The sequence below is a fragment of the Indicator indicator genome, chromosome 2, assembly GCF_027791375.1.
Source record: "Indicator indicator isolate 239-I01 chromosome 2, UM_Iind_1.1, whole genome shotgun sequence".
Lineage (NCBI taxonomy): Eukaryota > Metazoa > Chordata > Aves > Piciformes > Indicatoridae > Indicator > Indicator indicator.
The window spans coordinates 16,634,540-16,650,747 of record NC_072011.1 but is presented as its reverse complement, the minus strand read 5'-3'; the positions used below and the strand labels follow the sequence as shown (position 1 = coordinate 16,650,747).

General features: G+C 43.5%; 1 protein-coding gene across 1 annotated transcript; it reads left to right on the top strand.

Moving 5' to 3' along the window:
* Window positions 1-3,756: 3,756 nt before the first annotated feature.
* Window positions 3,757-8,468, top strand: TAGAP (T cell activation RhoGTPase activating protein). Its single transcript, XM_054398112.1, has 7 exons — window positions 3,757-3,783; window positions 3,891-3,944; window positions 4,502-4,568; window positions 5,925-6,094; window positions 6,849-7,010; window positions 7,467-7,576; window positions 8,264-8,468. Exons 1-7 carry the CDS (start codon window positions 3,757-3,759, stop codon window positions 8,466-8,468), a joined length of 795 nt encoding a protein of 264 aa, XP_054254087.1.
* The last annotated feature ends 7,740 nt before the right edge of the window (window positions 8,469-16,208 follow it).

The following is a 16,208-nucleotide window of genomic DNA, read 5'->3' as shown; positions in this document are numbered from 1 at the left end:
TTCTGTAATTCTGTGATTCTATGGAAGCAAGTCACTTCCCAGCTACAGTAGATTTGTTATTCTGTTCTTTTATTTACTATCAGCTCCCAATTCCTTTCCCCACCCAGATGATGCTGTCCCTTCATTGCTACAGTCTGTCTGGAGTCCTTCACTGAGCTGCACTGTAAGAGGAGGAAAGAGGTGAAAATGCCTAGCTTGACTGTAGCTCACAGAAGGGAAAATCACCATTTGGTCTGTGTGACACACAGGAGGGGAAGAGCTCACACAGCCTAGTCCTTCAAAACCGTCTCCCATGCCTGATGTGTCCTGTGCATCCCATGATGCTGCATTCACCTAGACAGCTTGGGAGAAACACATCACCTGCAAACAGCTCCAGGTGTGCCCAAGCCATTTGCCAGCTATTCTGCTCACCCTAGGGCAACCACTGTGGTACAACAAACACATTGTTCTAATGCCTCATGGTACAAGATCTGTACTAAATTGAGTGGCAGACACTAGCGAAGACTCTGAGTTGGGAAAGCAGAGCTGGGTGGTAGAGAGGTAACGAGTCTTCAGGAAGAGAGGAAGCTGTTCATGTAAGGGATCTTAATTTCTGAGCATCTCATATGACAGGTCTTTTCTGTTGTTACTGAGTGTGGAGATCAGCTTTGGGAGCTACATCTGTTACCCTCTAGACACTGGTGGAGGAAGCTGTGAAGCTGCTCTGGTTGGTAGGTGTGAGGCAGCCCATGCTTTGCTGGTTCTCCTGTCTTTACCCACTTGGTGCAGCAGCTCTTCTGACCCTACACACAGCTCTGTGGTGCTCAAAAGCAGCCTGCACATGCTCACTTACTGCTTTTCACAAATATAGCCAAGCTTCATTCTATGTGGCCATAAGTTTACCGCACCAAGCCACAGCTTTTTAGGACGCCTGCTATTCTGATGGGGAATGTTTTTTCATAATGACATAAACTTCTTTGAAGTAATTTTGACTCAAATGAAGTCTTTGTAATACACACCATAAAGGGGCTATTAAAAAAAAAAAAGAGAGAGAGAGAGAATTCTATCAGGAGGGTTAAAAAAAAATAAATCAAATTGTTTTCCATACGGGCAGGCAGGTCCTTCAGTTTACAATGGCTATTTAGTCTTCAGAATTGTTAATATATGGGGACCAATTAGACAGAGATACAGCAGAGTGTGCCAGTGGACAGTCTGGTGATGTGCTATTGATTGACCACCCATTATCATAGCTTTTCCTCATGAGAAATTCAAAGCATTATCTCTTGAGTACAGCTGTGCCCTATTTGTAATCTAAGATTCTGGCCCAGCTGATCACCACCCATGAACTCCCCTTTTCCTCACAAGTTGCACATTTTCCAGATCAAACCCTGTGTCTTAATCATGCAATGGACTGAGATCAAAAGTACATCTACATATGCTGCTCGAAGTGAGGGCAAGGCAGAACTGAACTGCATAGGTTCCCTAAGCCTCTCAGATACTTAACAGACAGGCATGTTTGAACGCACATTTAACAGACTGTACTGAAAAACAGATGCCCTTTGCCCATGAATCCTTGTGGGATTATCAGCAGGAGTCCCACAACTGCCAGAGAGTCTTAGAAGAAATTCTCAGGACAACATACAGAATGAGCATATTTCTGCAAGAACATGTAAATACCCATGGAATTTAGCAGGGAAATGACAAATGTCACAGGGCTGCTAATTAGCAAAAATTTAGTTAAAGCAGTGAGCAAAAGATAGGTGATAAATGCAGAGGGCTGCAGAGTAATTGAGATTCCTGTAAATTTCATCACTAAACAAGTCTACAGACTGGTGTCTCTACAAGAGCATGGAAATGATGGGCCTCAGGAGGACTTAAAAGGTCATCTATAACATCTCCTCTTAAAAAAGCAGAGTAACTCTCCTTTTGCCCTTTTGAATACATGTCTGTCTAACCAAAAGAGATTTTTGCACCTTGGATTTTGGCCAGAGTAAAGCTGAGATCAGCTGTCTGTTCTGCATAACTACTCAGGGTCTACACTACACGGGCCAGGTCTGATGTGGTTATGCAAAGAATGGCTTTCTGGGGAGAATTCAGCAGCAGATCTGTAAAGAGCTGTGCTATGACACAGCCTCATCCCCTGCACACATGAAATGGAGCATCCATTGGGGGAAGCAGCAGAGAGACTACAGTTTTATAAGAGTACTTTCCACCTAAATCCACTGCTGAAATATTCCCAACCCTACGACCTTCAGCCTTAGCTCCTCTTTTTTCAGTAGATCAAAGGATTTGCACCCAGAATATGAGATTATAATTTCCTGTGTCAGTGAACTAGTAGAACTAATATCATGCATTTAATAGCAAACATTGATGAATTTTCATAACGGCCTGTTGTCCTTATTGTCCTGATGTGCTCAGGTTGGGGAAGAGTCAGCAACAGAACCTGGGAGAACAGAGGTAAATTTTTCCTGGATTTTTTGATCTCTTTGGTTAAATTAAACTTTATTACTTGAATACATAATTCTTACTGAGACATACTTTAAGCAAGACTTTTTATTACATATTGTCATACATTACTGAATTATTACATAACACCACTTCTTCTATAGAAGTCCAATGCTTTGATTCTCAAGAACTAGTTGGCACCAGCAAAGTGTGTCTACATCGGCTTGAAGACAGTAAACTGTTGCCATTAGTTTTAAATAAAAATATACAAAAACATTTCTCTGACTCTTGGCTGTTCCACTCCCCCATCTTTTTAACTATTCTTAGCATAACTTGACCTGGTGGTGTGCCTTTAAACTGCAAACTCTAAGGACTCTGAGCAGACAAAGGACAGACTGTACCCGCTGTCCTTTAATGGTAAGGAGAAGCTCCCCACACTGCAGCCCCCTCTGCACATCTCACCTAATGCTGGTGATGCCATATGGAACCTTTACCTGCAAGTGCCTCATCTTTTCCATCCATTACAGCTACAAGGGCATTTTTTTTCTCTTTAAGGAAAGAAAAAAAAAAAAGAAAAGAAAAGTAGCTCCTCTAAAAGGAAAGAGGAAGCCAGAAATTTCATAGCATCTCAGTCCTGCCCCATGATGTTTCTTCCTGTTTGTGAATTTCCACCTACTCCTCCTGCGTATATAAAGCAGCACACGTGGGGTAGAACTGTTTAGTCGCCTGCCTCCATCTAAAGGATTAGTAGCAGTAGAAGTAAAGATGTTTCTCCTTTTCTCTGCAGTTCTCGGGAGGTGAAGGAGCTCTGGCTGAACTCACTCCTTGGGTAAGTACTGCCAGGGATAAAATCTGTGGTGATGTGATTGAATTTGGTCAAGTGCTCTAGATGCAGCTGTACAGAGACATGCAAAAATATAAATGGGGAGAGGTGCACCCACAGCTAAGTGTAGCTTATGGGCAGAGCTCACTTGACTTTCATAGTCTTGTCTTTGCAGTTTAACAACCATATGTAACTGTCACCACTTGCTCTTTTTTTTTTTTTTACATGGATTAAAAATGGAAAGCTGGGGTTTTTTTTGTGTTTTAATCAAGGGGCACATAGGACTGTAAGCTGAATGCCTTCCAGGGTAGGGCTTTATGATTCAGTTGTGGGGGATATCTTGCTGATTCAAGATCATACTTAAATGCTAGACTGGCTTGCAAGGGAGAAAAACAAGAAAGGTGCAGTTTTACAAAATTCTTTCTTTGTCCATTCCCTACTCAATAAACAGGCAAACAAAAGGACCTGAGGAAATCAGAGTGTCCAGAGCTCCCCCAATCAAACTCCTAATGAAAGTGTTAAGCAGCTGTAATACTGTGAGTGTCTTTATTCTTTCAGCTCTGTCAATAGAGTAACTGAAAAGTTCTGATTTTTAAACCATAGCACTCAATTACTCACAAGGTGTCTTTATTTTCTTGCCTAGTCAAAGACACTAAATGCTGGGAACATGGAGAGTCTGATTGAGTGCCAGTCAGAGGTAAGCCACTACATTTCTCCCAATTCTTCTTGGATAGTGATGTGAGATACCTTATCAAAGTTGGGGTAGCTGCTGCAGGAATTGCCAGCTACCTGCCATTATCCACAAGCAGGCAGAGCCCTTCAAAGGCAGCCCCATGCAGCACTGTGCAGAAGGAGTTGGGCATCGCTGTGAGCAGCCAGCACATTCTCTGGGTTCCTAGGGAGCTTTGCTCAGAGATCTGGCAGGCTCCAAAGTCATTAAGGCTCCCTGGAGGTCTTTGGGTGGAAATCTCCAGTTTCAGGGGAGGATACAGAAGAGTAGGCTGTATCTGGCTATGGCAGAGGATTGTGACCTGCCAGGCAGGTCTGGGGTAGCTGACTCCAGGGTTTATCACAAACCCTTCTGCTGAGCAGTGAGGCAGTGTCACTCACGGACCGAGGCACCTCTTCAGCAGGTGTTGGGCTTGCTCTGGCTATTCCCCAGAATCTCCCACAGATTTCTGAGAAGCTGCAGTGACTCACTGGTGGCCCTTGCTGCTTCTGGCAGCTCTATAACCATCACACACACTCTTGCAGGCTGATACCAAGAAATGCCCCCTGTTGGTCCCAGCAGATACTGAAGATGGACTTTGCCACTCAACTGGTGAGTTTTAAAAGTAGAGGAACTGCCTTCTTATGTAATGCTTGCAACCTGGTGCTTCTTCAAAACCATGAAAAACTGCCTGCTTTGCCTCCCTGAAAGCAATCCACAACTCAGCTCTGGAGTGCTACTCATTTGCAGATGACCTCTTTCCTTTATGCCAAATGGTAGAGATGACAGTGCTGAGTGCCAGAGGTCTTGTATCCCTGTTCCTTGGTCCTCAGAGCTGCATTTCATTGTATTCCCTGTGAGCAATGGGAAGTAAATGTTCTGCTTTCTCACTTCAGCATTGCCACAAAGCAAGCAAGTAGTGGGTACTGACAGCAGCAGATGCACGCCAGAGCAAACAAACCCTCTTGGCAGCAGCACTTGTATTCTCTTGCTGCACAAAACCCTGGCACCTCTAAACAACCAGGAGGAGACCATTAGCAGGGCGGAGTCAGATTTGGAGCAGACCATCATATCAGACCACTGTTGAGGAGTATCAGAAGTGAACATTTTATATGACACTTTAGTTTAGGTGACTTTCTCACAGGATTTGTGCAAAGCCACAAATACAGGTGCTGAGAGACTTTTATTTTCACAAGATAATTTTGGTTTTGGAGTATAAGGCAAACCCTTTATGGCCACTCCTTTAGAAAACTTTCTAGTAAGAGGATCCTTCTTTCAGTGTTTCTGAAACGTGGAAAAAAGGCACACCTCATCTCAATACAAGCATCATCTCCAAATTCCTAGCATGCTCTCCTTTTTAAGATACAGATGCAAAACCCATGCTATTTCTGACACTGAAGCAAATGAGATCCTACTTCTGGAACAAGTACCATCTTCTGCTGGCTGGCTGGCAGGAGGCAAGCTAGCTCTGGCAGAACCACAATCATTACAGCTATCCCTAAAGCTGGCAGAGCTGGAGCGATGTGTTTTCATTTCAGCCTGTGGAAGGGCTGAAAAGCAGGAGACCCCAGTTCTACTCTTCTAAGGTCGGGGCACACTCGTCATTGCAGGCTGCCCAAGTGACATATCCACTTTAGGTAGTTATCACAAAAACCACTGCAGTATCAAAAGTCTCTATCATGCTGCTGTTTCTGTGCCTTGTGTGTTCCCACTCTCTAAGAAGAAACAGTGACTAGAATGTAAAAAACAGCCCCAAACAGGAAAGGTGGTGTCCTCAGAAGGGTAGTCACAGTTCTACAGTTTAGTTGGTTGTTTCCTTAGTAACCACTCAGTTGTCTTTCTGTTTCTCCCCATTTAGTTTGTTTCAACATACACCTCTGCACTGCACACAGAGTAAAGGCTCCACAGCATTCTCTTTTTTGAAAAAAAAAAAAATCTTTATTTTTTGCTTTCCTTTTCATGCAGCAGATGGAACAAAGAAAAGAAAGAAGGTGATATCGCAGTCATTTACTCTCAGACGAAGCTCCACCAATGGGAATTCCCCAGGGCAGCTTGACTCAGGTGCCAAAATCACTCTGTTTGGCCAGCCTCTGTCAATTATCTGTGGGGATGATGACACACTGCCCCAACCAGTCCAGGTAAGCAAGCCTGGAAATACAGTTACCATACCTCTGGCTTTCAGTGTGAGGCATGATTCCCAGAACTTGTGCTGCAGCACTCAGGAGATGAATGGTTTTGGTGTTTCCCCTCCACACACGCTCCTAATAAGGCCCATCCCAGACATAGAAAGGCTCAGGACTGCAGGTTATGTCCAGCCCACCCAACTTTCACTGGAAGTGACTTTGAGCAGAGACAACCAGGAGCAGGAGATCTGCTCCTTAGTATAAACATCTGTGATTCTGCAGAAGTAATTTAAATGAGTCTTCCAGCACCATAAACTTCCAAGAACTTTTGTACTTCACTGAAAAAAGTGTTCAGCTATGGATGGCAAATGACCACTATTTTCTAGATAAAAATGGTCTTGTTACAGATCTCCCAGAGTTGGCTTTTCCAATAGATATGCTTTTATCTCTTCTGAGCAATATTTGCTGGGCTTGGGAGGGAAGGGATTTGAACTAAGACCTAAGCCATCCCTTGTTTCCTTCTGGAAGAAATTCACTGGTTCAAAAAGAGGAGGAGCTGGGGGAAAATAATCTTTTAATCTTTTTTCCCATGTAATCCAATTGGAACAAGAACTAGATGCTGATCTAATCAGCATCTGGTGTACCTCCAGACAATATTTCTTCTAAAGATAGAAAATATTATTTTCTAAAGAAACATTCAGCTGCTAAAGGACCTTCATTTACTGAATTATAACAGTTTCCCCATTCCTGTGTGGTTTTCTCCCTGCAGGATCTCCTAGCTATATTGTATATGAAAGGACCTTCCACTGAAGGCATATTCAGAAAAGCTGCCAATGAGAAAGCACGAAAGGAGTTGAAGGAGGATCTAAACAGAGGCGAGAATATTGATTTGAAAAGCAAATCTGTGCACCTGCTGGCAGTGGTGTTGAAGGTGAGCTCCTCTGACCTGCAGTAGTATGAGGACATTGCTAATCTGCACCGGCCCACTTCAGTGCCCAGAGCTGACCTAGGTGGGGCTCCAAGGTAAAGCCAGGGCAAAGCCAGGCTAAATGTTTCAGGCTTAGAAAAGTCTGGCATTTTCCTTTTCTATCTAATTTTCAATCCCACTTATTGTGCTGCTGATTTCCTGCATGCCCACAGGCAACTCACTTTGTAGTCCCCCTCAACACCCTCCCCATGGATGAACAAATGTATCTAAGAGCTGGGTCCCATTACTATACCAGTGCAAGTATACTCTGCATGTAATTGTGTATTGCTCTGATCTGCCAGTGCTGATGGCCAGGTAGCTCAAGCCAGCCTGCCTGCCAGTGAACCCATGCCACAGTGATGCTCCTTCTGTGCTCAGGGGTAGTATCCAAAGCCTTATCTAAATCCCTTGGCCTTGCAGGACTTCCTCCGAAATATTCCCTCCAAACTCCTGTCGGCTGACCTCTATGAGAAGTGGATGCAAGCTCTGGAGAAGCCAAGCAAGCAGGAAAAAATTGAAGAATTGAAAGTGTAAGTTTTGCAACCAAGAAGTTTTGCAACCATCGCCAGTGTGATGGAGTGACTTCTAGAGACCGATGATGTTTCTCAAAAACTGACAGTTTCTTTTAAAAGTCTGTCATCTGTAACAGCTTGCTATTGCTCCATGGGGTTTGGCTTAGAGGGTTCTAGCAGCAGCACTTCCTGAAGGTATTTGAGATTGCTCTATGAAACAACTAGCATAGGAAGAGGAGAGAGGCTGCAGTGTCTCAGCTAATGTGATCACAGTGCTTTGGGACAGGCACTGACAGCGAGCCTTCACATCTGCTGGTGGTAAAGTCAGGCACATGGAGACCACCACTGTTTTGCTTTTTGGAAAGGGCAGATGCAGAGGTTGACTGGGAGTGCTTTGAAAGCTGCACAGCACAACCACAGGTTTTCACATGCCTTTGGGAAGCCTTCAGTGACATCTCCTGGTGTCATGCCATCTATTCAAGGACATAGGCTGCTATAATGCTTGTTTTTCAGTCAAGCCTCTTGTAATTCAAGATCTTACAACTAATAGCATGCTCAGCTGCCATGGGGGATTTCTGTTAAGCAGTGACAAAAGCACAGGCATGCCTCTCTCATCTGTGTGAGTTCAACTGAGACTTGCTCAGGTAAAGAAGTAGAGGCTGCTGCACTATGAATTAATGTCACATTTTGTTTGTGTTCATGCAGGGTGGCTGACAAACTCCCTAGACCAAACCTCATCTTGCTCAAGCACATGCTCTCTCTGCTTCACCACATCAGCCAAAATGCTGAGAGCAACAGGATGGACTCCAGCAATCTGGCCATCTGCATTGGCCCAAATATGCTGAGCCCAGAGATGGACAACACTCTCCCACTGGAAGTGCAGAAAGAGATGAATGACAAGGTGTGTTGAACTCATCAAGCAGGCACCCTGTTGGGGAAGCTCAGAGCCATCCATAGGGATCCCATAGCCATTGCAAAACCTGAGCAAAACTGTACCCCTGCACAATGGGAGTGTCCCTCAGCTCAGGTGCCTGCAATGTGATGAGCAAGGCTGCCCTCATCTCACCTCTTCCGAGCAAAAGTAGCAGTTGCCCTTTGGTCCCTTACACTGTAGCACAGCTCCTGAATACTTTGCACACAGAGAACAAAGGGCACCTGGTGGACCCTATGGAATGCGAGGTTGAAGCTGTGGTTGATGGTGTTTTGTCTGTATTAGGGCAGATCAATCAGTCTGCAGCATCAGGCCTCATCCACCAGAGTGGACCCAAACTCTGACTTTAAACCAGGATTTTGGGAGAAGCTACCCTGCTCTGTTCTGTCCTGCCTACAGAGACAGCGGACAGGGGCTTGAAAGATTGGTTAATATGTTTTTAGGCCTTTTGACTGAATTAAATTGTTTTTGTGTGCAGGTGACAGTGTTGGTGGAGTTCCTCATAAACAACTGCTTGGAAATATTTGGGGATGACATTGCCCTCTCTGTCTGTGCCTTGGCTGAGGAGCTACCAGAACACACAAACAGCTCCACAGGTATGAGAATGGACCAGAGATGCCACAAACTGTGGCTCCTGGGCTAAGGTATTTAATTTGTGGAAACAGAGAGTTGTAGAGGGCTCAAGACACTGCTGCAGCACTCTTCTACAAGAACCCTTTCCATACAGATCCCTTTCATCCTTAGATGGTCAGTGAAAACTAACAGTTGCTTTCTCCCCACAGAGCACCTGTGTGCTGCTCAGCAGAATGACTCTGCCTATGACAGCCCAGATCCTGAAGCTGAAGTGAGCCCACATACCTCTCAGATGGAGGACCCCAAAGGGAGAAGCACTAGTGTGAGCAGAAGATATCTGAAACACATCTCTGCTTCTTCACTGACTAATTTCAGAAATGACATCAGCACAATGGACAGGAGATACTCAGAGCCAGACCTGTCCTTCCAGAACCGCCTTGAAGGCAGGATAAGGAAACAGAAGCTAAACAAAAGCGAGGACAATTTTCCAGTTCAGCAGAAACTGCTGGGGTTGGAGGCACTGGAGAAACGGCTTGTGGTCTTACCTTCACAATTATCAACTGACTCTCTACCCAAAACATCCTCCAGTTGCTCCCTGGAGAGCTCTGATGGCTCAGTCTTCACCAGCTCCCCAGTAGTTTCTCCCTCCAGTCCCAAAAAAAACTTTTTAAATAGGCCCCAGTCCTTTTCCACCAAGGCCACTGAAGACTGCAGTACACCTAGCAGAGAGATCAAAAAGCATTCAATGTCATTCTCTTTTGCAAACCACAGGAAAACATTATTGAAAACCCAGAGCTGGGGGCCTGGAAAAAACATGGGTTTTCAAAGAGACAGTTTCACAAAGAAAGAAGATCAGTTCTCCTGCAGAGTTGTCCAGAACAGCCCTGATGAGAAACCATTGCCTGTGGCATATCAGCGAAGGCTCCGTTTCAGGTCAGCTGATGAAGTGTTCAGAGAGGTAGACCAAAGAAATCCTGGAAGACCACCCTCTTATGAAGAGGCTACTAAAAACTGCCTGGCCTCTGAAGTTCCCTCCTGTGATCTTACGGTTCAGAGTATGAGAGTAAAGGTGTCAAACCAGCAGGCTTTGCTGCCTCATCCATGCAGCAGCTGTGCACAGGATGCAGCATATACAACTCAAAGGAATCTACGCAGGGACAGAGTTTCTGCAGCAAAGGATTCTGACGTGGAAACTGAAACTCTCAGCATCACTGTGGGAATAAACTCTCGTGTGAGTTTACCTGTGACCCCGGGAGTCTACCGATTAAGAGCCATGTCTGAATCTTGTCAAAAGAACAAACTGGAGTATGTGGCTCGAAGGTGTAGCCAGCCAGTTTTTGAGGTAGACCAGATCCAATATGCTAAGGAATCCTATGTTTAAAAAGCCTATTGCTCCTCTTCGCTGTGTACAAAGGAAATATTGCATAAGTAGATATTTACTTTCAAGAGATCAAAAATAAGCTAGCTCTGCATGAACTTTTTTTAACTTGAGGCTCTCCTGAAGTGCCTGTCAGCTTGACATGTCACATTCTTTCACCACAAGAGGTGGTCGTGGGGAAGACCTATGTATTATTATGTAAAAATGTAAGTGTACATAACCTGTTGTGTGGGAAAACTAGTTAGTAATTGATAAATGCTGTTGTATTTGTATCCCTGAAAGGACAACAGAAAGGTTGGCAGGCCCAAAACCTGTCCTACCTTCCTTTTCTGTATGGTCACAGAGTCCATGTCATTTGTTACATGTCCCAGGCTGATGCAATGCTTTGATGATATTCTGCATTAAGAAGTGGGCTGGCAGTTACCCTTAACTGGGGAAGAGCTCTGTCACCAAAGCCACTTCACCAGTCTTCCATATATCTTCTGTACCTGCTGCCATTTCTTCTTCCTACTTGCTGGGTCATGAGAACAATCTGACCACTAGCCAGCATTATTGTTGTATACTGGGCCTGGTTTAGAGCTGCCAAAGCCCTACAAGGTCATTATGGGAATGTATCAAGTAAGCCTCATGTGGCTTGAGGTGCTTTTAGTCTAAATAAACTGGATGGGCTAAGCAAAAAGAGTATCATCAGGTTTGCTCATTAAAAAAAAAAAAAAATTAAAAAGGGCAATAAAGAAAATACCAGGTGGCGTCCATATAACCTTGCAAAAACGACTGGAAGTGCAATGTGTTTTCACATAGAGGAACTTGCTTTGGTCAGCACTTACCTTCCCTTTTATGGCTCAGCATAGTCTTGAACCAGGAACAGCAAGACTTGTTTTTCTCCTGTGTAAATTCACTACAATAAATCATTTTTCTGCATGAATGCTAATCTGTCCAGGCCTGTCTTTAAAACATCTGGGCCCTAGATGTACCAACTTTTACACCAATCTACAGACACTGCAGGTCTGCTTGAATGACAAGGCACATGTGTTTTAATTTGTGCCCATTGCCTGTTGTCCTGTGCAAAGTTGGAACAATAGCTTTCTTCTGTAAAAACACTTAAGTGTCTTGCCTTTATGGTAGAACGAGCATGAAGAGATAATCCACATGTAGTGGAAGGGCTCAGCAGCCAGAGAACAGAAAAACACAAAGTTCAAAATGCACTCAAACAACAACAAGGCTACTTCTTTGGTGACTCGTTCTTTTTCACTGTGACAAGAATAAGGATCCCAAGAACAGGAATTGCTCGTTTCCTGGTCCTGTAACCACACCAGAAAATTCAGTGAGAATAAACATAGTCACTTCACCACAAATGAGTGGTGGACCTCTTTAGGTCCAAGGTGTCCAAATGACAGTCATACTCAGAAAGCATACCTGGGCTCTAAGTATTCAATATAGATGACCCTAAGTCTTCCACCTCCTGAATAAGAAAGTGGAACTTCTTGTAAGGCATTTCAATGGATGGAGAAAAAAGAAAGAGAGAGGAGCCCTACACATTGTGAACAAACAAGGGGCAGGGTGACAGTCATATAAAAGAGTGGCCCAGTCCCCCTCGCTTTGCTCTTGCATTTCTTCAAGTCCATGAAATACCATGATTAAACAAAATATGAATGTAACTTGACCCCAAGAGAGATTTACTGCCTCACTGACAGATAATTTCTGGTTTCCTCCATCTCTTAAGACTTGCCTATTTAGTCAGCATAATTTTCATGTTATGTCCCTCCACAGAAGTGATTTCTTTTCTATATAAACACCTAGGAGACCTCAAAAGACTAGAATGACACTGAGAGCAGAAATATTTGCTTTAGCACTTACTCATCTGCCCTTAGCTCAGAAAACAGTTTTAGCATGCTACCAGCCCACCCTACCACATTCAAACATCCAACCCAACTATCCCAGCCTCCAAGAGTAAGGCCCTGCTATATCCAACAAGTGAATTATCTGAGTGCCTTTGACTCCCTGGCCAGAAAGATCAAAGATCCGTTTGCATCTGAGTCAGCTGGAGATGGACATTGGCACAACAGTTAAGCAATGACACTGAGCCTCCCCTTCTCCATAGGCTACTTTAGCAGCAGCATTGCATCACTTGCTTTACAGATTCAATTTTCTAATTAAATTTCATTAAGACACCCTGAATATACAAGGCATGTAGGACCAGAAGAGGGGAAAAAGCAAAAATATTAAAAGCAGAAAATCCAAGCCATTGTCAAGGCAATGCTGGAATTAAGGCTGCTGGTGCAGCCTCAATTCAGAACCTTGTGTTTGCACCCTGCTGTTCTTTTCTATCACATGATGCACTCTGCTCTTCCCCACAGGATGCACCTGCTCTGGGGAGGAGGCAAAGTTCTGCAGCAAAGGAGCAAAATTTAATTCTGGCATTCCCCAGCACAGCTTGCCTAGCAGGAGACACAGATCCTGGACATATCTCTGGTTTTAGAGGACGTGAAAGAGACAACGGAAGAGTTCCTCATGGAACAACATGTTCCATTCCTTCCTTCACTATGATGTGCACTGTGGAGTTTCAAACTCTTGTTCTCTGCCCCTTAAATTAGAACAACTTATAGCAAAAGCATGTTGTCATCAACTCTATGACCAAACATTAGTGAAGACTGAAAGAAACACCATGCTTGCATGTTTCACAAACATTCCAGCTGGCATTCAGGTGTAGACTGCAGAAACAGAGACATTTACTTATCTGTATGCAAGCATGGAAGCATTTTTTTGAGCCTGCTTCTCATCTTCTGTACAATCTGCATGCGAGTATCAGTCTGGACTCCTGGGTCTGAGTTGAGCACAGGTGGCACACAGTTGCCTGAAAGTAGGTGTATACAGTCATTTGAGTATTTTAGGGCATTTCCTAAGGCATCAAAAGAACATATATTTAGGCAGCCAAATCCTTTACTAAAATCTCGTCTGACTGTGATGAGAGCATAGACTCCCATCTCACAAGAGATGCTACATTTAACTACCTTGAATGTAGGTCTTTATAATATGGGGCTGACACTAACTGACAGCAGAGAAACAATAAAACTTGGTATTTTAGTATCCATCTAAACCTTTTAAAGTAGTGTTCTTGAGCAGGTTTAGGCCCTCTTGCTTGCCCCTCTCCAGAGCTTGGGGCCTTCTGTTCCATCTCACCACATACAATCCTGACTCAGATCTTCCTTTTCTCCACTCTTGACTTCTCATCTCTGCTTCATTTTCATTGCCTCCCCATTCCCAGGCTGAATTCTCACCTCATCCAGTTATTTATCTTTTATTTGAAAAAAACTACCAATCTATCCCTGTGGACTTGCTGTCGAAGTCCCAATTTCGTTTCTATCATCTCCATCACCAGACTCACTTCTCTCTGTGAGCCCATTTCCATTTTCTTCTTCTAATTCTTCCACATTTTTCCCTCTTTTCTGCACTGATTGTTATTGCAATAGGCCTCAACTAGTCTCATCTAGTCATACACACACTTGTTTTGGTGTTAGTCTCTGGACGTGCAGAGAATCAGAGTAAGAGAAAGAAACATCTCTGCAAGCTACAAGAGAAAATATGTAATTCATAAAGTTCAGTGATGAACTCAATTCACAGCTGTAACTATGGAAAGCTTCTGGGATGAAAATTCTGTGGACGGAGGTCCTTGACTTTATGGACTTCAACAAGGGGTTTGCACAGCTCTTGTAGGGAAGTATGGACAGTCATCTACTTTGGAACAAGATCTGCAGATAAGGTAAAATAATAATTCAAAATAAGCCATTTCCCCCCATGCCGCACTAAAGCAACTCACAAGCTGTGATGTCAGGGATATTTTTGGTAATTTGTTCACAATCTCTGAGAAAAGGCATTGTCAGTACATTGATTTTTTTTACTGCCTCTCCAAGGAAGGTCTTGGGGAAGAAGTCTTGTCACCTATCAGAACTCCTCTCAAAGTTGTTAACTGAAGGGTATCTCTTTCTAGGAACTGCAAAAACTAAAGAGATCATGAATCCTTCACACCTCAGGAGGAATAGCTGCTAGCCACTTAACAATGATTCACAATAGAATGGTCACTTTCTGTAATATCTACCATAACATAGGCAAAGAAAGCTTTTCACTGGACGAAATCACAGAAGAAGAACTGCTTCTCTACATAAGATCTGTATTCTCCTCCCATTATTGCTATATATACACCCCAGGGATAAGATGTAACATTGACATTACTGGTATAAATCCATGGCAAAAATATTAATGAATTCCATCAATTTTATACTAACTAGTAGCTTGGGGTATTGCTGGCCACACTTCATCTTCACGTTTACCTCTTTACAATACGGGAACTTGGCTTTCTCTTTCCAGGTGCACTTGGCTCTTCAGAGTTTCTTACACTGTGTCTAGTTTGATGAAACGGAATCTGCAATCTTCTTATTTGGAAAGTATGTAAATGGAAGGCAACACTGCATGCCCTGCATTGACAAACATCACTTCAGCTTCAGCAGCTAGTATTAGGCATCCTGTTTGTCACCTGGAATTCTGTTCCTGTTGAGAAAGATCCACCCTGTAGGATGCTACTGCTCCACAATTTTGACACCTAAAATGAAGCCAAGAATTTGGGAAATTTTTGGTAATGGGATTGTATCTTTTCTGTCCTTTGCTTACAAATATTTCCCTGTAGCACAGAAGCCAAAATGGATGGCTTTGGGATTCTCCTTGGATTTAAAAATCTAATATTAATGTTAAAAGCTAATGATAAAATTATTACCTCAGAACTGAGTTAAATATTATAGGAGTTGCATACAGATTATTTTTACCATCATGTTCCCTCTTGTAATACTGCTATTAAATGTCTCCAACTACCACAGGAAGAAGTACCCCAGAAGACAAAAATCCCATTTATGTCACTTTTAGTCTGTGAATGGGAATTTTTATTTCTCTATTGCCTGTTCCGGTTTTGGTGCTGATCCAAGAGACCAGGTGATTTGTTGCAGAACCACACCAGCACTGCTTATTCCCAGGCTGGCTCAGTCTTTACCCATATGCTGCAAATAACAGTTTCAGCCTTCCATTGCACCCAGGTAGGTCTCCTGACGCAGAGAACAAAAGTTTTGCCATACTGAAGCCAAGAAATTATAGCACTTGGTTATCACAAGAGTGAACGAATTCAGGTAGGCAGCCCAGGATCCTGAATGATAGCCTACAGTAGATAAAAAGCCAGTTCTCATGCTAAGGAGCCACTGAATCCCAGTGCTTCTCTTCCAGGACCTCCAAACTCTAGAGTTCCCTATAGGAAGATGAGATTATGGTTAGGAATATTATGGTCAGGAATGTTATTCTTCTGCTACCTGAATGTGTCCAGAGAATTATTTCCACAGGATTCCTACAAAGGGAACCCCTTCATAAGAAATGTCAAGAAAACCCCTCAGTAGCTCACTGCCAAAATCTCCATGTCAACAGCATTATTTTTCTTCCATTAAATCCATTATTATACTCCCTCAGGGAAAAAAAAAAAAAAAGGGATGTTTTCCAGGGTCATTCATGCAATCCTACATTTCCCTTCAGTGTGAAACATGCCTGCAGTAATGAGGGCACAAGCCATTTCACCTGCCTACTAAGGCAGGCTCAAGGCAGCAGACCTGCTTCTCCACTGTTCTGCACACTCAGGGGACCTGAGAAGCAGATACAAAATGCTGTTGTCTAGGAAGTCATCCTCTCTGCATGGTAAATATACTTCTCTCAGGTGGAAAGCAGCATAGAAACTCATT

Excerpts from the sequence above, each read along its gene's own strand:
- TAGAP (XM_054398112.1), top strand. The coding sequence starts at position 3,757 with ATGAAAGTGTTAAGCAGCTGTAATACT. Across the intron at positions 3,945-4,501 it reads TGATTGAGTGCCAGTCAGAG|GCTGATACCAAGAAATGCCC; the intron begins GTAAGCCACTAC and ends ACACTCTTGCAG. Across the intron at positions 7,577-8,263 it reads AAAATTGAAGAATTGAAAGT|GGTGGCTGACAAACTCCCTA; the intron begins GTAAGTTTTGCA and ends GTGTTCATGCAG.